We start from the raw sequence: 22,528 nt of genomic DNA, 5'->3' as shown, positions 1-22,528 counted from the left end.
GGGATTATTCTCTTAAACAGTTAACTTGACCTGCAATTGTAAATCAAAAGGTTGACAGGTATGCAGTTGCCACTGAAAAGACACCTTTTGCCAGGCCCTATGGAAAACACTCTGTAGTTTGTTCAGACACACAACACATATGCCTGAGATGGGCACAATGACATAGAACCTTGGAGACATGCTTAAAATGTCTTTGCAAGATAAACTACCTCCGAATTGGACACTGCTACATTTGAAATTATTGAACAATCTGTAATGTGACAAATTCTTCAGCAAAGTTCTGGAAATAAGCATCCACAACTTATAAACATCCTCACTACATAGAATTTGTCAATGGCACCGTGAAGAAACTGAGAAGACGGGTAGGCTGGGTAAACAGATGTGAAAGTGGGATGCTGTAAAGCGATGTATCTCTCTTGAGTGCCTAACTTTTATCATGAAGCAAACGTCTTAGTGCTCTAGTTGCTTATTAGAATTCTTTGGTAATGTTGTGGTTGATTACTGGGAGCTAAGTGACACACTGCTGCGGTGATGGAAGAACATGGTACACTCTGCATGTCAGAATGCTTTACTGACAAGGATGAGAAAGATATTTGAGAACTCATAGAAAATGTTTCCTCATTTTAGCTTTTAAGGCCACTAACCATAAATTCTGTAACAAAAATAAACTCCATAATGTGTTCATTTCTAAAGGAATTGCCATAGGCTTTACAACTTTGATTTAATTAAAATGGCTTCAGTGTGCCACAATTTTGTCACAAACATATAATGTAAGCGCTCTAGTTGTTCATTAGACCACTGTGGAAAGATGCAGAAGAACACCAGGAAGTTAACTGACATAGTGCTCCTGGGATTGAAAGCATTGTTTCAGTCATTAGTGGCATGGATTAGAAAGATATTTGAGAACTCATGTAAAATGTGTCCTGGTCTGAGGCGTGCTGCAGTTTTACATAAATACAGAATGTTAGTGATCTAGCTGTTCATTTGAATACCCTGGGAAGGATCAACTCACAGGCTGCTGCTGCTTTTGGAAGTACATGCTTTGCTCACTTTGCCACTGGATTCAAGGTAGCCTGGCTGATGACAGCTGATTAGCCAGAAACCGGTCCCAGGAAGCTTGTTTCCGGTCCAGGGAAGACATGGCTTGGCAGTCCGGGCTGGACTGTTCCCATGAGGCACAGGGCCAGACTGATTTACATATGGCCATGTCTGAACTGGGGTGGTGGAGTGAGCTAAAGAATGATGATGGATTAAACCCAGATCAGTAGACTGGGGGTGAGTGTTTCATTTGCTCAAGCGCTCCGTCCATCATCCCCTTTGGTATCGCTTTGATGAGAATAGCAGTCTCTATTCTCATATGAACATTTATAAAATGTTTATTTATGCGAGAAAACAGTTTTCTATAAAAGACGGTTCATCAAACATCAGCAGGGGTCAGAATGTTTCACGTGGTAACTCACCTTAGAGCTCACCAGAATTTTCAAAATGTAGTTAACATCACCAACAAATGATTTATATTGTGACTAAAATCTGTTATCACCGTTTATATTTTTTTATTTTTGAGACCCTCAAAACCTGGCATTAATCACAATGTGGTTTAAGGAGGATCATTACACAGAGTTCTGTCATGGCTGCTACTGCCCATTGTGCATGTTGTGGCCAGCCAATCATGTGGGTGTCTCTGTGGGACACCTACATATAACCTGTTGTCCATGTTGTGGCCAGTCAATCATGTGGGTGTCCCTTTGGGACACCGCCATATAAGCCTGGGGTCATGGTGGGCTCACACTGCCCCTTATATCTTTTTAAAATTCATTTTCAGGGTGACATATCAGGTGCCTCATTGTGTAATGGCTGCCACAACATATTATTCGTGCTGTTATCAACCAGTTAGGAAGGGCTAGTCAATTTTAAAGTGGCCAATCAGAGCATATCTGGATACCAACAGTCCATATATAGCTACTTTTTTTTACCCCCTCGTGACCACCACATGCACGTCCTTAAATGTAAATTTCTCGAAAATGGTTGAATGGATTTATATAAAACAATGAAAATCACACTTTAGGAGTAAAGTTCAAACGTTCTGTCAAATCTGGTGTAATTTCATTCATCCATTTTTTCTGTATCCTTTCCCAAAATTTCCTAAATGAATTTATGCTGGAAATCTATGTTTTGGGTCCCAGTTTTTCTTGCCCCTCTCCCTTGATGGATAACCCCAACACATTGGCAGAAACAGTGATAACTGACATAATATTGATCCCAACAATATACTGAATCACGAATATCGTGTCAAAAATATTGATTGCAAAAATATAATTTCCCTATGCTTATAATGGTAAGTACAAAAATATTGAGAAAAAATACCATTTTTCACTAATATTGTTAAGAATAATTTAAAAAATATTGATTTTCATTGTATATGTAGTTTAAAATTGTAAATCCTAAATATTTTAACATATAACATTGATATAATGCAAATTAATAACTTAAAATAATATTTAAATATATATATATGTATAAATACTCCAAAAACACACATATATAAAATTAGAATATTTATATATATTATGTTACTACTATAAAAAGCATAAATATAAATATGTATATATATTTAAATGAAAAACATAAAAAATATTAAAACACAAGTACAAAACAATTACATAAATTATCTAATTAATTAAATATAAACATGTTAAACAAATAGTAGAAATATTGCAAAAATTTCAAAACATATCTATATGTAAACAAATATTATAAAATTAAACAAACAAATTATACATATATATATGTACATATTTAAATAATATTGAACATACACATTTAAACATTTAAATAACAAAATAAAGGACACACTATTCCCACTCCAGTCTGTACAACAGTAGTAAAAGAGTTGGACTTTGGAGTAATAAAATCTACAATTCCCTCTCCAGCCTGTGCAACAAGAAAAAACATTGAACGTTGGAGGGGTAACATTTGCTATTGCCACTCCAATCTGTGTAATAGTAGGGAAAATATTAGACTTCGGAGAAGGGTTACATTTACTATTCCCACTCCAGTCTGTGCAACAGTAGGGAAAGAGTTGAACTTCAGAGGGATAAAATTGACTATTTCCACTCCAGTCTGTACAACAGTAGGAAAAGTGTTGGAATTCGGAGGAGTAAACTTTACTATTCCCACTTGAGTCTGTGCAGCACTAGGGAAATCTTTGGACTTCAGAGGGGTAACATGCACTATTCCCACTCCATTCTGTACAACAGTTGGGAAAGTGTTGAAATTCAGAATGATAATGTTTACTATTCTCATGCCAGTTTATGCAGCAGTAGGGAAAAGGTTGAACTTTAGTGGGCTAACATTTATGATTCACACTCCAGTCTGTGCAACACTAGGGAAAGTGTTGGACTTTGGAGGTGCTAAATTAACTGTTCCCACTCCAGTTATGCAACAGTAGAGAGAGTGTTAGAATTTGAAAGGGTTAAATTTACTATTTCCACTATAGTCCATGCAACAGTAGGTTAGGTGATGGACTTTGGAGGGGTTAAATATACTATTCCCACTTCAGTCTTTGCAGCAGTAGGTATAGTTCTTCATTTCAAACACAAAACATATCTTGATAACCCTATTAGCTCACCAGAAATAACAAACTCCTATTAAGAATATTATACATAAACAAATATAAGACAATTAAACAATTTACATGGTGTATTAAAAACATAATAATACTAATAAAAACTAAAAATTGTTATTCATTTATTATTTAGTTAAGTTCTCACGCTATATGCCCACAAACCTAGCACTTGACACTTAGGGGTCGATTCCGATCCGGTAAAAAGCGCTCCAAATTGCCGTTCGGAGCGGTTTTCCCATACGATTCGTAACCTGCAACGTCCACCGTACGAACGACGAAGTGCGATCCGTACCAGGAGCCGTACTCCGTACGAATCGTACAGGGACCGTACGAATGAAATCCCCATACGACTCTCCCTTGGAACCTGCTGTACGCGACATCTGTACGGTTCACGTCCGATTTCTCCGACCCGGCAAGTACGATTCGTGTTGGGTACGCACTGTACGACCCTTTTCCTACGGGAGCTGAAAACAGCCGTAAAAGCGGTGTTCGCCCCGAAACAGGTACGGAACGCCCCCCTCGGGTACGGCACGTACACCCCATGATCGCAGGGGTACGCGCCATACCCCTGCGATCATGGGGGGTACGTGCCGTACACCTAGCGTACATGGGGTACGCACTGTACCCCATGTACGCTGGGTGTACGGTGCGTACCCCATGTACGCTGGGTGTACGGCACGTACCCACATGATCGCAGGGGTACTGCGCGTACCCCTGCGATCATGGGGTGTACGCGCCGTACGGTGTGTATGTGAATGTGCGCTTTTCCGTACGGATCGCCCTTACCTGACGTGGACCGTACAACTCGCGTCCTGGTACACCGGTCGGGATCGTACTCGTCGGGTCGTACGGCGTCTGTACGATTCGTACGGAAACGGCTCCGGATGCGAGTCGTACGGCGGATTTTTTTATCGGATCGGAATCGACCCCTTAGAATGTAACTGAAATAAATAAATAAAACTCAATTAACATAGTTAATAATCAATTAAATAATTATTAATAAGTAAATAATTATGTATTAGTTAAATAACTTCCCACCCGACGCCCCTAAAAAAACAACAACCTGTACCTAATATATAACTTAAAAATATATAATTATTACACAATTTACTTAATTAATAATCAGTTAAATAATTCATAATTTATTAAATAACAGTTAATTAACTATTACTTAATTAACTTCCTACCGTTTACCCCTACATACCCAACAACCTGCACCTAATATATAACTTAGAAAATATAATTATTATAGAATTTACATAATTAACAATCAATTAAATAATTATTATAAAATTAATAAATAATTTGTAATCAATTATTACTCAGGGGCATGCACACCAGTACATTCTCTTTGCAGTGCCTCATTCATAGGCACCGCCGTGGTAACGAAAAAGAATCGTCCGCCAGACAGGAGAAATCTCCTGATCTGGGGGGAAGTTCCTACACAGGTTTGGAGGTGCAGGAGCGGGGCAGTCCTGCTCCTGCACCGCCAAACTTATAATAAGGCCCTTAATTAACTTCCCACCCTGTAGCCTTACAAACCCAACAACCACACTTAATATATATCTTTAAAAACATATCAATGGCACAATTTACAAAAATAATAATCAACTAAATATTTCATAATAAATTATTAATCAGTTATTACTCAATTAACTTCCCCACCTATGCCTCTATAAACCCAGCAACCTGCACCAGATATCTAACTAAAAACATAACTACACAATTTACATAATGAATAATCAGTTCAATAATTAATTGATAATTAAATGCTAATTAATCATACCTAACTACCCAGCCTGTACTCCTACAAATCTCACAACCCCCTATGACACTATAAAGTACTATTAGCAGTTAAATTAAACATTATAATTCACCTAAAATTTCAATCTATATTTAAAAATATTGTCAACTATTACACTCATAATATTTAGCATATACAATTAAAACATGAACTAAAACACATCAAGATAATTAAAATACATGTTTTACAACTATATTATTGAAAATGATATTAACAACACAAACATTTTTGAAAAGGTATTACCTACCTAAATAATTGCTATACTTGGCAATGATTTTTCTGCATCATGATATTTTTTATTCATAATATTTGTTTACAATATTTCTTGATCTCGATATTTAAAACTCAATATTTGGTCCAAACATCAGAAAGAGCTACTGTGGATGAACCTTTTAGGGGAAAATATTGATTGAAGTTAATAGTGTGTACAACTGAGGAAGTGTGATACATCTATCATCTTAAGATATCCCCAGTGCAAACTGATGTCACCAGAGAACATATTTCTACTGGGAGAGATTACAACTTTATTAAATAACTCATTGATTTTTTTCTAATGTTATCACCTGGAGAGTAAGAGATGGGATAACATTTGGTTGCCATATGAATAACAATTATATTACCTCAGGCCATGAAATAGCATGAGTTGGTCATTTATTAGACTCCTACACTTTGAGGATTACTGCTATACCCCCTCCAATCCCCCCTTTCCTGTTGAGGTGACTGATAGAGTAGGTCTGGGTGTAGAGGAGGTCTTTTATTGGGTCAGTGGATTTATAGATGTCAGTTTCCCTAAGAGATATTAGTTGAGGTACTTTTTTGTAGAGGATGGGGGATTGTTCTGCATAAGTAAGGTACATTATTACTTTGTGGTCTGGACCATACATTACATTTAGAGTTGGAACCAGCAAGAGATAATAGGAGTTGGAGTTTCTACATGCTCTTGAGGGATGACAGGGTCAAGTTGATGCATTCAAGATCCTAGGCTAGAGAGCTTAAGTCTAGCCGGAGCTGGTGTTCCCTTTTTAGGTCTCGCCCTGGAATTCGCATCCAAAGGATGCGTCCAGGGTTGGAGACGTATAGTTAGCTGTCTCGAGGGAAGGACGGACGAGAAGGTGCACGAGTTTGTCCAGGCTGGATTGGTGTGCGCGAACGCGCACGTTCCGTCCTGCGCCGCCCTCCCATACTCCCAGCCTACCGCGCATGCATGCATGCACACAGACAGACACAGACACACACACACACACGCGCGCGCACTTACACTTACACAGACACGCAGGCACCCAGACAGGCAACCTCCTCCTCCTCCTCCCCCACAGTCACACACGCATACACACAGACTCCAAGACACACGCACGCTCACACACATACACAGGCCGCCGCCGCGCACGCGCCCACACATGCCCCCCTCCCGCCCTCGCAGGCCAGCCACAAAGCGAAGCCCCACTCACCGGCAGCAGGACTCTTCCTCCATTCTTCGGCACTGGGGCGCAGGGTAGGCTCCTGCCTGCTCCGGTGCTGCAACCAATCGCGGCTCTTCCGGCTCTTCCGTGGGAGGCGGGGTAGGCTCCCGCCCTCCTACTTCCTGTTTCCGGTTGTCGCGCTGGCCTGCCTGACTTCCTGGTCGCAGGCCGGCAAAGTGACGGCGGTGATTTGCGTTATTTATATTTTTAGTTAGTTATGCATTTTTATATAGCGCGGACTTTACCCGAAGGCACGCGGGGTGAATAATTTACTCTGCAGATACAAAGAGATAACTACAGTGCAGTTCAACAGGCAAAGTTTCCAGCTGCAGCGACTGTTTTTTCTGGAGCAAACAAGAACTCATGGAGACCTCTGGAAAAGTAAGCATATAACTAACTTTCAACTGCAAAAAGATAAAATACTTAAAACTAGACTTGTATGTTTGTCTTTATATAAAGAAAACACTTTTAATAATCGAATGCGATTGCGAGGTTGCTAGAGTCCACTTATGCACGGGTAGAACTTCGTGCACAGAGCACTCACTGATACTGATTGTGCGAGTTTGAACTCGCTAGTCAGCTGTGTAATTGCCTTCGGCAGAGTTTGCTTAGTCCTGTATGCCCTAATGACAAGCTCTGCTGGACGTTATGCCTCACTCACTAAATGCTCTGTGATAATCTCACCCTGTCTTCACTCTTCAGCCTCAACTTTGGCTTCTCAAACGTGACCAGAAACAAACACCACGTCACTTCAGCGGAGCGCGCAGTTATAGCAGAAAAAAAACATTCACTCACTGTTGTTTGATGAAATTCACAGTGGCGTAACCGTTCACAGAAAACTGTAACTTTTTGGATGACATTCGCAACAATCGTGTAACCGCTCACAGAATATACTGTAACGGTTTTATAGAAACATATATCCGTCGGTGGCAGGGACTATAACCTTGAGGTATATATCGACTATGATTCAATGCGCTATATCTGTAAAATGTACAAATTACACCCAGCGTTATAAACACCCACCCACAACCTGACTCACACTGATTCCTACAGACGATCCAGGTCACTGTAGGTGCTATTGCATAATATGCTGGGTGAAAAGAAAACTACAGAAAACCCACCATTCTGGAAAGGCTAATGCTCTTGGGAAAGTAAATTACGTTAAAAGTGAAATGTAAACAGAAGCGACCTCGCTGACATAGGCTGTGTGTATTATTGGGACAGCCTTTTAACGATGTGTTGTCCCCAGTAAAGCTTAGGAAAGAATATAGGATCCCATAGTGCCCCGCGCCTCTTTAACTACAGCTACGGAGGGACCCGCCCCACCCAAAGCCCTGCTGGTTGCTGTTTCATTTTACGTGGACTACAACTGTGAAGCAAACGGAAAATAAACTGGAACCTGTTAACTCCGTCTACAGACGAGATCGTAGCGCGGTTCAGGTTCTGCACGGCGAAGTGTGCTTTTATGCATTTCTGCAGCAATGCCCACTTGATTAGTGTAAAGTCAAGGGGCCGAGGCCACATACTTTGGCAATGAGGACACTGTACTTATGGTAACTGGAACTGGCCCTGAGCACCTGCACTCAGGCCCCTTCATTAACTGCCACGTCACTCGTGTTTCCTGTGCTGGATGGGTGTGGGTGACACGAGCTTTTTCAGGCTGGATTCGTGTGCGCGAACACGCACGTTCCGTCCTGCGCCGCCCTCCCATACTCCCAGCCTAACGCGCATGCATGCATGCACACAGACAGACAGACACACACACACACACGCGCGCACTTGCACTTACACATACACAGACACGCAGGCACCCAGACAGGCAACCCCCTCCTCCTCCTCCCCCACAGTTACACACGCATACACAGACTCCAAGACACACGCACACACGCACGCTCACACACATACACAGCCCAGAAGTATTTTATTCACAGTAGCTCATTTCCCCATCCCATTATAATACTTATCACGGCTCAAAAACACAGCTTTAATGATATCACATTCTCTGAGAACTTTTTGGGGATTGCGCCTTAAGCACTATTTTATAGCCTTGCTGCTTTCACATGCATCCTTTCTGCTGCAGATTGCCCTCACAACTTCTATTGTGAACAACAGAATCTGCGCTTACTCTTCCAAGTCACATTACTTGAATGATTTAAGGCAATACATTCAGGTTACATTATAATTTGTAGGTGTTGGTTTCAAATGCCCTTTCTGGCAGCATCTTCCAGTTCTATGTTAGTAAATATGATTTGAAACGCTGCAGAGGGTCTTGTCCAACCATTATGTATTTAACAATTTTATTCAGTTTCAAAAGCTGCTATTTACAATAGTTCGATTTCACTTTTCATTAAAAACAATCTTACTGCGGCTAATACAGATCATGCGTACTCTGCATAATTTTAAGAGGTGTGCCAGCGTAAAGTACTCGAACAACAATGACGCTCCGTCTTATAAATGTCACAAAAAATGTTAATATTTCACTTCTGTTCTTGGGGTTTCGTGAAAATACAACACATATTGCATTACAAATGCTATAGGTGTCACATTTGTGAAAGTTAAAACTATTGGCATTGTAAATGACAAAGCTATTACTTTAGCTATTTTCACAACCAACACATAAATAAAAAAAATGTAATTTACAATACCAATGGCTCAAACTTTCCTAATGCGAGACCTATTGCATTGCAAATGCTTGTTATAGAGGGCGTTAGGTGCTGGGCTCAGACTAGCGCTGCCTATGTCTATTTGATTTAGAACTTTATCAAACCTTACCATCACGCATGTAGGAAGTGCTGATGTCTGAAACTTAAATATGAGGTAAGGTGATCTGCAGGAGACCTACTTGCATGGTCAAGAGGAGATTTAAGGTGCTTTTCAGTTGTGGTTAGGAATTTGCAGAACGTAAAGGAACTATTCAACCTCTTGGAAGAGGTAGTTTTGGTGGGTGGTCTATATATGTAGAGTTGTAGAGTTGGGTAGATAAGGAGTTTGGTTGTGATGACAGAGTTTCATGAGGTAGGTTTTGGAAGCCCATTTGATATTTATAGATAGTGAGGACAGGATAACTTGTAGGACTGTAGAGGGGAGAGTCTGTCCCATGCTTCTTGTGGCAAGACTCAGACACTGATGGAAAAGAGATTAGCTATGTTGTTGTTGAGCTAAGATGTAAACAGTGGGCTTGAGAGTTGTTTTGGTGGCGCTTGGAACTTAGAACGATCAGAAAGTGTCTGTCAAAGGCTCTAAGATTGATGTGTTTGGCTGTTTTGGAGTTATTAAGTTAGGAGGGTAAATGCTCTTGTAGGAAAAAGGAACTGATTTACTGAGTAAAGAACTATATAGTTTTAATAATACAGTACATCTTGGGGTGTTGGTGGGGTTGATGGGGATTACGATCAATTCTGCCTGAGGAAAGAAACACATGGTCTGGTGGGCTTTGAGGGTCTGTCAGTGGAAATTTGCAAGTACTGAACAATAAATATTTTCCAAGGGACATGAAAAAGAGAAGACTACATAAAGGTTGGCCAAATAATCAGTGTATCAAAAATCCAGTTGTCTTAGGTACCTGTATATGCAGAATCACCTCAATACAGTACTTTAAGTATTGAAGATTCAATGATTTCAGATTTATTTTCTGTTGTTCATCGGAGATTAAGAACTAAGGCCATACAAAAGACCCATATAGACCCACTACAAACCTGAAAATATCACAGTTGCACCAATGAACACATGGGGATGTAACACATATGCACAATCAGAATATGCAGTTGTGAGACTGTAGAATGAAAGCACACAAGTTCAGCTGAGTTGAAAGCCTGCAGAAGGAAGACGGTCAAACAGCCTATCAGGCCCACATAAAGGGTTTCCAACTAAACAGAGAAAAATAAAAATATTAGATTGCTGGTTCTGCAAATTAGCTATATTAAACTGATGCTGGAAGACAGGCTCAGGTGCTCATTTGCAAGCAACTATTTTCGGGACTATCGTGGTTAATCAGCATCTTACCATCTTACCCAGAATATGCTTTACCACCAAGAATTGTGGATCTGACAGTGGGTCCTTAATGCCTCTTCCTTTGGCCTACAATGATGTCACATATCTCCGTTCCTTCCCCACAGCACTAGTAATCCCTTTTTGGCAAGCTTTTTTTACAAAGCACAGAACGCTTTTCTTCCAACTGCGTACATGATCCAACCACCTGGTTAATTTTGAAGCAAATACTGCCAAGTTTCAACAAATATATTTTTCCTTTAAAATACACACCACACAATGGTGTTGCAAAACTATTGCTTGTGACTTCAACATTATATATTTCAAAATTCCTGGTAACTGAGAGGACTGAATTCTGATTGTACCCAGGATTTGCGAGAATGATCTATCATTGTACTGCAGGTAGATTTTGGGAAAGTAAATGACAAACACTACATCTAATGCTAATATAAAGAGATCTCTAATATCTGTGTCTTTCTCTTCGTGTAAGATTTCGCCATTCATTTTTGTTGAAATTAACAGGGAGCTGTAAAAATATCAAAATACCTCCAAGGCTTATCCAGCTGACATAAGTAAGAAGTTAATTGAGACACACTACATTACCAATAAACAGTTTTTGTTGTCTGAAAAAAACATAACTTAACATGAATGAGTGACTAATTACGCCCTCCATATACTTTTTTTTAATACTTTTTTGTTTGTATGATCATTTTGTTGGGCATGTAATGTAAGTAATTCTGTACCATCATTTTTCAGAGGAAATTGTTTTAATTTTTGTTCGTGTCTATCTTTATGTATAGGGTTATTGCCAACTCTAAATAGTTTCACTTATTGCTTAAGAAAAAAACAAGTCACTTCATACTAATTGGAACCTCCCCAGGGTATAGTCATTAATAGAAATAAAAGGAACCATACCTGTCTTCTTACATGCACATTCCCTTCAACTGGCATGTTGTAAGCACTGCGGATCAAATTCTTTGCAATGAAATAGTAATACACAGAAATGATGGACAAGGGGATGATGTAAAAGATGAGAAAGGATGTCATTGAATGGATTCTTGGATGCAGTCCATCGGAGTGTGGGTATGGGGCACAGCTGATGAAGGTTTTGTTGGTTCCTTTGTCGTAAAATGGATGCAGATCAGAGAAGACCGCTTCAGGAATGGCGAGTGTCATTGACAGAATCCAGATCAGGGTGGCTTTGATGCAAATCTTCATCAGTGCATTGTTGGCTTGGATGTCCATAGGCCTGACAATAGCTTTGTACCTAGAAGCAGAAAGAAAGAATTACAGATGAAAGAAAGTAATCTGTTTACCCTTAACTACATGAAACAGACTAAGGCTGGCTGCTGTAAGGTTCAACAGGGCCTGCGCTAGATTCTCCATTTTAAACTACACGTTTAAACTTGACATCTTTTTCTAATGGTGACTTTTTAGCTTGCTTTGCATATATATGATAGCATACTTGGAAATGTTTCTGCATACAGTACATTTCCTTGTAGCCATATTATCAGGCTTGCCTGTACATTGGAACGATGTCCTGTCTGATGTATAACAAGTGCAATATATAGCCCATGGAACTTGTAAGACAGCGGATGGGAAATCCATCCCATTTTGACTGAATATCCAGTCCACCAAACTCTAAATAAGGCCTAACAAGGCTTGGACTATTGTAAGTATTTCTGTTAATATTTGTCATTGGCGTATAACTATTGTTAGACATATCAGATGTGTGTACTCGTATCATCCTATTGCCTAATCATGTAACTGATGTACAAATTAAATTGGTAGCAGGTGTGAGTTAAAAACGACGAACCTCTGGATTAGTGCATGACAAATATATTTCTATGAAAGATATGCCCAGTTAGTTGGAGAACGTGAGCTAACATTGTATGGACATCAGGGTGCTACTTTTAAAATGGATAGACACGTGTTGATTTCTCCAGGCGTTCCCTTCCCACAATTAGCACACTGGGATGCCCAAAATCCATTGCATGAAACTGAACATTTTGTTAACTGAAGTATACGCGCTGGTGGTAGCATAAGGTTCATATCATTTACTGAGAGACTAACAGATTGCATATTTGCTTGCTGAAATGCCGTGAAGTGAGTGATTTAGAGGCTGGCAGTAGCAGGACTACCACCAACACGCATTAGCTGTTTTATCTCACAACCTCTCGCATGCTCTGCCTCATGTAGGGGTCAGGTCATTGTTTTTCCACAGTTGAGCTTCCGCCAACTCTACTGTCAGAAAAACCACTACTAGCGGGCGACAGACAGTGTAAATGTAATTAGAAAGCACGCTCTGTTAAAGGTGGGATCTATGAAGCTATATCCACCTACATTTTCCCTGATCCAGCATGCGCAGAAGTAATGACAAGAGTAAACGGAAATGTTTTCCATGCACTTTTATAGAACACTCAAGTACATCAGGAACTTTTCTTCTTTATTTTCCAAAAACAAGTTCCTTCTTTGGGTATTAGTGTTTGGACACAAAAATGATGTTAACAGTCTGACTCGCCGCAGTGGCATCACGGAAAGGCTTTCACATTTTTTTGATTTTGCAAAATAAACAATCTCTGCCAATGGCAATGCTAGCTTTAGTGGGGAAAAAAATACTAAACTAGGAGTGTAATGCAAATGTGAATGTCCAGTCCCAGCTGGAACAGTGAAGGCAAAACCTGGTAGGCCGTTTGGTAGCCTGAAAACCAAGGGGTCCATTACGATGGCGGGCAGACTTTGTCCGCCTGCTACCATAGCGGTACTCGGGACCGACCACCAGAGGTGCAGCGGTCCGGCAATGGCAATCAGGATGCCACCGCCACAGTGGCGGTGGCATCCCGCATATATTGCATTGTGGCGGGCGGTGCTGTAAGCAGCACCCGCCACAATGCAATATATGCATGTTGTACATTGGCATGCACAATGTGACAGGCACTGTGCGGTGTCGGCCACCTTGTCTATGCCAATGTTGAGGAGTACCATAGGTACCCCCCAAGTGCAGCCCCCCACCCTCCTGGGGACCCGCAACGGGCCCTCAAAGCGAAATCCGCATGTCTTTCCATGGCGGAGTCTCCGCCATGGAAAGGAATTGAAAAAGCCGCATACTAATATGGATGGCGGTGCCTGCAAGGCACCACCACTATATTAAGGGCCTTTTCCACCCGGTCGGGAAAAGCGGCGGACGGTCTTTCTGTCTGCCGCTGTGCACCATGCCATATAAATATGGCACGGGTGATACAGGGCATTCTGGCGGGCAGATCGCCACCGCCGGGCCGGAGTTAGCGATACACCCATCATGCTAATGGGCCCGCAAGTTCGAATTAAACCTCTAAATACTGTGTCAGTCAGCCATTATACAGGTGTAATCGGAACTGCTACGGTTTTCATGAACATCCCTATCACTCGTCATTGGAAAGAAAGAGAAGTGTATAATTTCCCCTGCTGCCCCTCTGGAACTGAAGCTAGCAAGGTAAACAAAAAAAACCCTCCATCTAATCTAGTTCACACATTAATTTTTTTCTTTTTTTTCCCTTTAATTTTTTTTTCATTCTTGTCATCTTTATATGGATGGTACATCAGAACGACAACACAAAAATCCACAAATCATGCATTGTAATGAAATGCCTTATACCACCAGGACAAATAGCAGGCAAGCACCCTTACAGACACCTATAGCCAGGACATTCCTGAGACTATTAACAACCCTTCGAGCTTATCCAGCAGCCATTTACAGAGCTAGCACCCTCCCCTGCATAACTGGAGCCAACATTTCTCGCAAATAGTCCGTTGCTGGATTTGCCGAGATGAGAGGCCGCTCCAAGCCACTGATATCTACAAATTGATTCAACCAGCTAGCGGAGATGGCGGATTAAGGTCAAGCAATAGTCGCACAAATGATATTCTAGTCGCAATTATGAAAAATATAATATCATAAAACTTCACGGGAGACAACCTCGAATGCACCAAATATAATTGAATGCAAGCTAGGAAATAACGGCATATGTGTTACCGTAGAGATTTAATCAAACACGCGATTCCAGTTTAGCTATACTACCACAGGTGGAAAAAATATTAACTGTATCGACCACTGGTTCTCCACAGTGACAACATTTCAAGGTCGACAAAAAACCTCACTTTAATAAACGATTAGGCATGTAGTATATGTCATGTAACACTTTAAAAAAAATGCCCCTTCAATTAAAAACGTTCACACACAGATTGTTAGGCCATATTGATTCTAAAATATGAGAGACACCCAACTGGACAGATACATTATGACACCTTTGAGATGCCAACAAACCTAGATTGTCCAACTCATCCGACATTAAAAAAAATGTAGGGGCAGATTTACAAGAAACTGACGCATCGGTAGAGATGCGTCAGTTTCCCTGCACCAGCTTGCGATACCCTTAAACCACCATGATGCGCCATAGTTACAATACGGCGCACCATGGCGCAATGATTGAAAAGTGCGTCAGTAATTCTGACGCACCAGTTGGCCCAAAAGTTACACATTGCTGGAGTTGTGTCGCAAGCACAACGCAACTCCAGCAATGCATGGGGAGGCCTATACTTTAAGGTTTCGACGCAGTGGCGTCCTAGAAGTGGCGAAGTGAAATCTTGTAGATTTCACTGCATCACTTCTACGAGGCTTTCCTGCGTGGGAGCACCCACCCTGCATCCGTTATACCTGACGCAGGTATAATGTGGCACTGGGCTTTAAAACGTGACGCTTCTCCATAGATGCGTCACGTTGTAAATGGCCTGCAACATTTACCCCACTGCTACTGCACAAAAGTGACGCAACTGTGGCGCATAAGTGATGCAATGGGCTTGTAAATATGCCCCATAGAATTTACTAACAGATTAATTGTCTCAAAGCACAAGGAAGAGATGAAATTAGGTCAGATTAACTCTTTCCATCAAAAACATTGAAATTCAAATCCAGCCATTGTTAGAAATGGGGGTCAATAGTTGGAAGGTCTGTAACCTGTCCAAGTAGGGACCCTTCCCTCTAGTCAGGATAAGGTAGTCACTCACCTCAAATAACCCCTGTTCACCCCATTGGTAGCTTGGCACGAGCAGTCAGGCTTATCTCAGAGGCAATGTGTAAAGCATTTGTACATAACACACACATTAACACAGTGAAAACACTACAAATGGACACCACACCAGTGTAGAAAAAATGTATCTTTATTTAAACCAAACAAGACCAAAACTACATAAATTCAACATACACAACTCAAACTATGGATTTTAAAAGGATTTAGCACTTCCGTCCATAGGAAACTATGGATGCAGTGATTTTTAACTCAAAGTACCTTGGGTGCGTCAAAATTACAGGACGAAAAGAGGTGCAGGAAAGGTGATGCGTCGGTTCCTTTCTCACAGGGAAGGTGATGCATTGGTTCCTTGCACCAAGGGAGGTGATACGTCAGTTCCTTACTGCCATTCAGGGAAGGTTATACGCAGATCCTTACTGGAGAGGAGGTGATGTGTCGGTTTTTTACTGCGAGGGGTGGTGATGCGTCGGTTTCCTGCTAAAAGCCCTGCATCAATGTAGATTTGGCACACAGGTGTGATGAGTGAGAATATCCAGGCACTACAGGTTTATTCAGCAGCGATCCAGGCGATCTGTTGATTTCCACAGCCAGAGACAGGTGATGTGTCAATTTTTCCAGGTGCACAGCACGCCAGCTCCGGAGTCGGAGCAGGTGTTTGGAACTTCGAAGAGTTGATGCTCGGAACACGGGCTGCAGTGCTTTCTGTCAGCAGCAGCTTGTGCAGGTAAGATCAGTGTGGCCTGGTGGGGGCAAATTCAATGGACGATGACGAGGGAAAATTAATTATTTATTTAATTTTCCCTTGTCATCGTCCATCAAAATCCCCCCCCCACCCAGCTCCACTGCCTCACCGCTCTTACCTGTATGTGCTGTGGCTGGTTTCTGTGACCTCTGACACGCACTGCGTCAATATTTTCAGCCACACTGAGGCACTGCATGTGTTTTTCAACGGTGGAAAAACAGTGCTTGAAAGGCGATGCATGGATATTCAGCAACTGGAGCATCAAAACAACCTCCAAGGGCACAGAACTGGAGTTGGCACTCCTAGACAGGTCAGAACTCCTACTAGTAGAGTTCAGGGATGCTGCTAGTGAAGTCGTTGTGCCCCTGAGACTTCTTAAAAGGAGGTAAGCTCTACATCAAGCCCTTGGAGAATTTTCTTTAGCAGGATACCAAAGCAAAGTAAAAGTTCAGTCCTTTTCACTGCACACAGAAAGAAGCAGCAACTGTAGGCCAATCCAGCAAAACAACACACAGCAAAGCAGCAGCACTCTTCCTGGCAGCTCTTCCTCTTGGCAGGGTCCTCTTAATCCAGAAGTGTTCTAAAGTTCTGTGGTCAGTGCCCCACTATTTATACTGGCCCAGCCACACTACAGGGGGTGGAGACAACATTGTGAAAGGCAGACACAGCCCTATTCAGGTGTCAGTGAGAACTCCTCCCTCCACACTAGCACAGGCAGACTCATCCGGATATGCAGGACACACCTCAGCACCCTTTGTGTGAGTGTCTGGAGTGCATGAACAAACAGTCCTGTCAGTCTAAACCAGACGTTGATTCCGGAAGCAGGCAGAGGCACACAGAATAGTAAAGCAAGAAAATGCCCACTTTCTAAAAGTGGCATTTTCAAACATACGATTTGAAAACCATCTGCAATTAAAGATGTATTTTTAAATTCTGAGTTCAGAGAGCCTAAACTCCAAATCTCTCGCCTTTCCCAATTGACAGTTACAGTTACACTTGTAAAATATTACAAGTAAGCTCCAGTGAGCTAGTCCTTGCAATAGTGAAAAATGAAATTGGCTGTATTTCACTATCAGGACATGTAAAACACACCAGTACATGTCCTTCCTTTCGCTTACACTGCACCCTGCCCATGAGGGTACTTTAGTCCTTCTGTATGGATGCCTTACGCTCTGTAAAAGGGAAGGTTTGGGCCTGGCAAGTGGGTGCACTTGCCAAGTCGACATGACAGGTGAAAACCGCACTCACAGACACTGCAAAGGCAGACCTGAGACAAGTTTACAGGGATACTCATGTGGGTGGCACAACCAGTGCTGCAGGCGTACTAGTAGCATTTAATTTACAGGCTCATACAGAGCACTTTACCAGGGACTTACTAGTAACTCAATTATGCCAATCACGGATAACCAATCAGAATCACAATTTACACAGGTAGCACTTGCTCTTTAGCACTGATCAACAGTGGTAAAGTGCCCAGAGTACCTCAACAAGCAAAAACGAAATTCAGCATACAATCAAAAATACAGGAGATAGAGACAAAAAGCAGGTGGAAACCATGACAAGGATGCCAGGTCTAACAGCTACAGGTTTTCAGGTTTCAGGTTTTAAAGTCTTTATTTCGATTCATAAAAAATCATAAAAGACAGACATTAACAAACATTGCTTGATTAAAAATACATAACTTTGAGTTCATAAAACTAGTATTAAATAGCAAAAAAGACAAACCTGATGAGAAAATTACTAAAATTAAGCACATAAATAGAAAAAAACGGAAGAATTTACAGTTAGATTCCAAACAATTTTCGATAGCATGAGCAGAAATGAACAGCCTGTTTTGGTAGAGCTCAGTACATCATGGAGGAGCATTTGCATGGTCAGTACAGTAAATGTGCTATGGTTTCGACCTTAATGTCCAAGCCCATCCCAGGTATTTAGCCAGGCACACTGAAATGAACTCAGAGGTGTTAGTTGTTAATACACGAATAGCATCTTCGGATTTTCTTATGGGCATGCGCTGGAACAGTGGCTTTAACCATTTGGCTCTAGGTACTAGATATCTAGGGCAAGCAAACAAGAAGTGTCCTATTGTTTCCTTGTGGCCAGGGCACCATCTACAATAGTCCGTAGTACTCGTTTTCCAACCTTTAGTGAATACATTCACCGGCAATGCACCCACCCGAAACTGATGGTAGAGTTTCCTGTCCAGTGTTTTGGAGATTGAATCCCAATAGAGTTCACGGGACAAGTCCAACTTAAATGACAGGAACCTACCCGTGAGATTGGTGGAGCTTGAGGCATTGACTCTAGCCTGGCGAATCGTGGCCCAGTACAGTTCCTTGAAAGCTAGTTTAGATGGAAAAGTGCTGGTGGAGGAGGATATCCAGATTTGCTCTAGCCCCATATCCGTCAGGATAGATTTTACCATTTTAAACCATTTAATTTTTCCTGAACCCCCAAGTGACCTAACTTCAGCTACCTCATTGGCAAATAGGGTAAGTTCAGGGGTTGTCCACAAACGCCTCCAAAAAGCAACCAATCTAAATCTAGCCATCTCGTTAATTGGGGGGCAACCCATGTCCAAGCAGAGAGGGGTGGAAGGGGTCGACTGTGGCAAACCCACTAGGTTACGCAGGAACTTGCATTGTATTTTAAACAAACCCATCAGATCCATATAACCCCACAAATCTGCACCATATAAAATTGCTGGGTTAATTTTGGCATCATAAATCTTGAGAACCGGACAAACCCGCTTGGTGATAGATCTTTTTTGTTCACTTAATAGACAGCCGGTAAGGCGGGCAAGCTTTAGGTGTTGTGCTTCGACTTGTGCTTTCCATCCCAGACGGCTGTCAAGGGTAACCCCTAGATATACCATATTCTCCACTTGATCCAGTTTAACGCCACCCATACTAACTGTGCACCGGACAGGGCGATTCTTTGTTAGTACCATAAGCTTGGTTTTCCCGACGTTCACCTTGAGGTCGCTGATGACACAAAACTCCCCAAACCGGTCCAACGCCCGCTGTAGGCCAGAGCGTGTCCGGGAAAGGAGGAGGGTGTCATCAGCGAAGATGAGCATCGGGAATCGCTGTCCTGCTAGCATCGGGGCGTCCGTTGGGGTATCCTTAAAAAATTTGACCAATTGGTCAATAAACAATAAAAAAAGGGTTGGTGCCAGAACACACCCCTGGCGGACGCCTCGGGTTACTGGGAAGTGTTCCGTCACTTGCCCCTGGCCGCCCCATCTCACCCTCGCAAAATTGTCTTCATGCAATTTAATTATTAAAACTAATAACTCCTCGGGCATTCCCAAACTCCTCAAGACTCCCCACAGTTTATCCCTCGGGACTAGATCGAACGCGGACTTCAGATCGAGAAACGCAGCGTAGATTGTACCACCGCCAAGCTGGACCACCTTCCAGTAGATCAGACAAAATCTGAACACCTGGTCAATGGTACTCGTTCCCGATCTGAAGCCCGCCTGCATTGGAGATAATATGTCCTCTAGTTCGATCCATCCTTGGACCCTACCTAAGATCATACGTGCAATGAGTTTCTGGGTTGTATCAATGAGGCTAATCGGGCGATAGTTGCCAGGAATTGACCTACTGCCCTTTTTGTAGATGGGTAATATCTCAGCCCCCTTCCAGGATTTTGGTATACTTGCACCAGCGGCTATTGAATTAGCCACTTTAGTAAGGTAGGGTATCCATAGGGCGGGGTTGGTTTTAAACAGGTCGGCTGGTATAAGATCCATGCCCGGTGCTTTCCCTCGCATTGTAAGACCTATAGCCAGCTCGACTTCTTTTTCCGAAAAGGTAATAATCCTAGTTTGCAAGGGTGGCTGGGATACCGTCGCCGTAATGCTGGGGGGATTGGGGTTCTCGGCACAAAACTGGGTCGAATAAAATGTTACCCATTCCACAGGGGACACATGGTTCACAGGGATGCGTGCATCCGGATCTTTCCCCCACTTAACTATTTCCCAAAACTTGATGGGGTTGTTTGAAGTGGTAGCCTCCAATAAATCCGACCAATGCTTATCCTCCCACACCCGCTTAGCTTCCCACTGCGTTTTCTTATAATTTACTCTAGCTTCTTTCACTGAGATCATAACTCTGGACTTAACCGCACTGATAAGTTTGGTATGGGCTTCCCTACATTTATTGTTATACCATTTCTTGGGACAGATCGGTATTTTGGGGTTTGCCTGGGGCCGTGGTTTTGAAAGCAGGGATTTGAGGTCAGCAAAACAACGATTGTGGAGGTTTATAATATTGTTAGCCATTTCGGGATTGTCCCCTTGAAGATCATATGCCAGCATCTCACTATATGTGTTGCTGATTTTTATGTCTACCGTATCCCTTAAAGTAATATCCTCCACAATTTTGGACCATTTTAGTCTCTTCCTATCATTGGTTAGGAAGGCATCCCCAGTCTGTGAAGTGCCAGGGTTCTCAGATCTCACTAAACCTGGTAACTTTAGTTTTAAGGACAAGGGGTTGTGGTCACTTTCTGGGCGGGGGAGAACTGCCATGTCCATCATCAAGGGCCAGTCTCCTAGTTTTAATAGGATATAATCAATACGGCTTTTTCTTAACCCGTTATCGAATGTAAAATTTGCTTCCTGGTCTGATTTGGCGCGGCCATTGACAGCCCGAAAGCCCCTATTGAGGCAAAGAGCCGTCCAATTTACTGCTGCCTCAGTGGCAGTTACTGGTTTACAGGGCAACAGTTCAGGAATACCCCATACTGCATCCTCCGCGTAGCCCCAACTGTCCCCTGAGTCATACAATGGCTCGAAGGTGCAGTTTAGGTCTCCAGCTAGGAGGGTTACAAGATCGCTATCAAGATCATCTAGAATGGGATCCAATGTTTCCAACAGGAGAGGGGAGCGGCCTCCTGGCAAGCCTCGGGCATATACATTAATCAAGATCATATCCCCACAACCAGTCTTACTCAACTTAATGATAAGAAGGTCAGGGTTGTGTACTGTTATTTCTGTGGAGTGAAATCCCAGGGATTGTTTCACCCAGATCAGTAAACCCCCAGAAGCTCTCCCTTTCGGACCTCTAATTGCAGGTTTAAAAAAGTTGATATATCCCTGCCTAAATGTTGGTTCAGTTGCCCAGGTTTCCTGGAGTAGGATAAAATCATATCTATCTATAAACTCCAGCCAGTCATCTGAATCAATACGACTTTTAACCCCCGCAACATTCCAGGAGACAATGGTGAGTAGTTCTGGGGCGTGGGCCACGAGGGGTACCACCGAGTCCAGGACTACTAAAGCATCCGGACTATTCTCAGCATCCCACCCATTTGTGGTACACCCAGGGGTGCTCCGAATTTTCCCTGTCTTCCGGGAGACTTCTACATCCCTTAAAGGTAATATGGTAGCACTTGCTGTTATTGGGGCCCCCATTCGCTCTTCCTCTACAATTACAAACTGCGAAGGCTCGTTGCACGGCCTAGCTGGCAAAGACCCAGGATTTACTATGTGGTCAATTATGCAAGACCGAGAGTAGAGTCAATCATTGGCCTCAAGATCAGATAATGGGCCAAATTGATTGAAAAGAAATGGGAAGAGCGTGGGCTGGGGAGTCCTCATGATGGGGTAACTCCTGATGTTGGGTTGGCCATGTCTGAAACCCGTCAGGATACTACTCTGCCTATGTGGGTAAAAATATGATAGGCTCAGCGTTTGAACATCCCCCTGTCTGGCTAACCTCGCTTTTCTACTAATCATTTCCACCACCCAAGGATCCTTAAACGAAATCAAAATACAATCACCCTCCAGATCTTTTGTGCCATGGCCTACCCAGTCCACCCTTCTCACAAACAAGA

General features: G+C 42.3%; 1 protein-coding gene across 1 annotated transcript in view; it reads right to left on the bottom strand.

Annotated features, from left to right (window-relative positions):
• GRPR (gastrin releasing peptide receptor) overlaps positions 1–22,528 on the bottom strand; it is a 444,797-nt gene that overhangs the window by 154,819 nt on the left and 267,450 nt on the right. Inside the window, exon 2 of the mRNA XM_078656075.1 lies at positions 11,792–12,143. Within this exon, the coding sequence (XP_078512201.1) occupies positions 11,792–12,143 (352 nt within the window). The remainder of the gene's footprint in view (positions 1–11,791; positions 12,144–22,528) is intronic.

The sequence above is a fragment of the Lissotriton helveticus genome, chromosome 8 (assembly GCF_964261635.1).
Source record: "Lissotriton helveticus chromosome 8, aLisHel1.1, whole genome shotgun sequence".
In the NCBI taxonomy this organism is placed as follows: domain Eukaryota; kingdom Metazoa; phylum Chordata; class Amphibia; order Caudata; family Salamandridae; genus Lissotriton; species Lissotriton helveticus.
The sequence above is the reverse complement of the archived record's forward strand: the minus strand, read 5'-3'. Positions and strand labels throughout refer to the sequence as shown.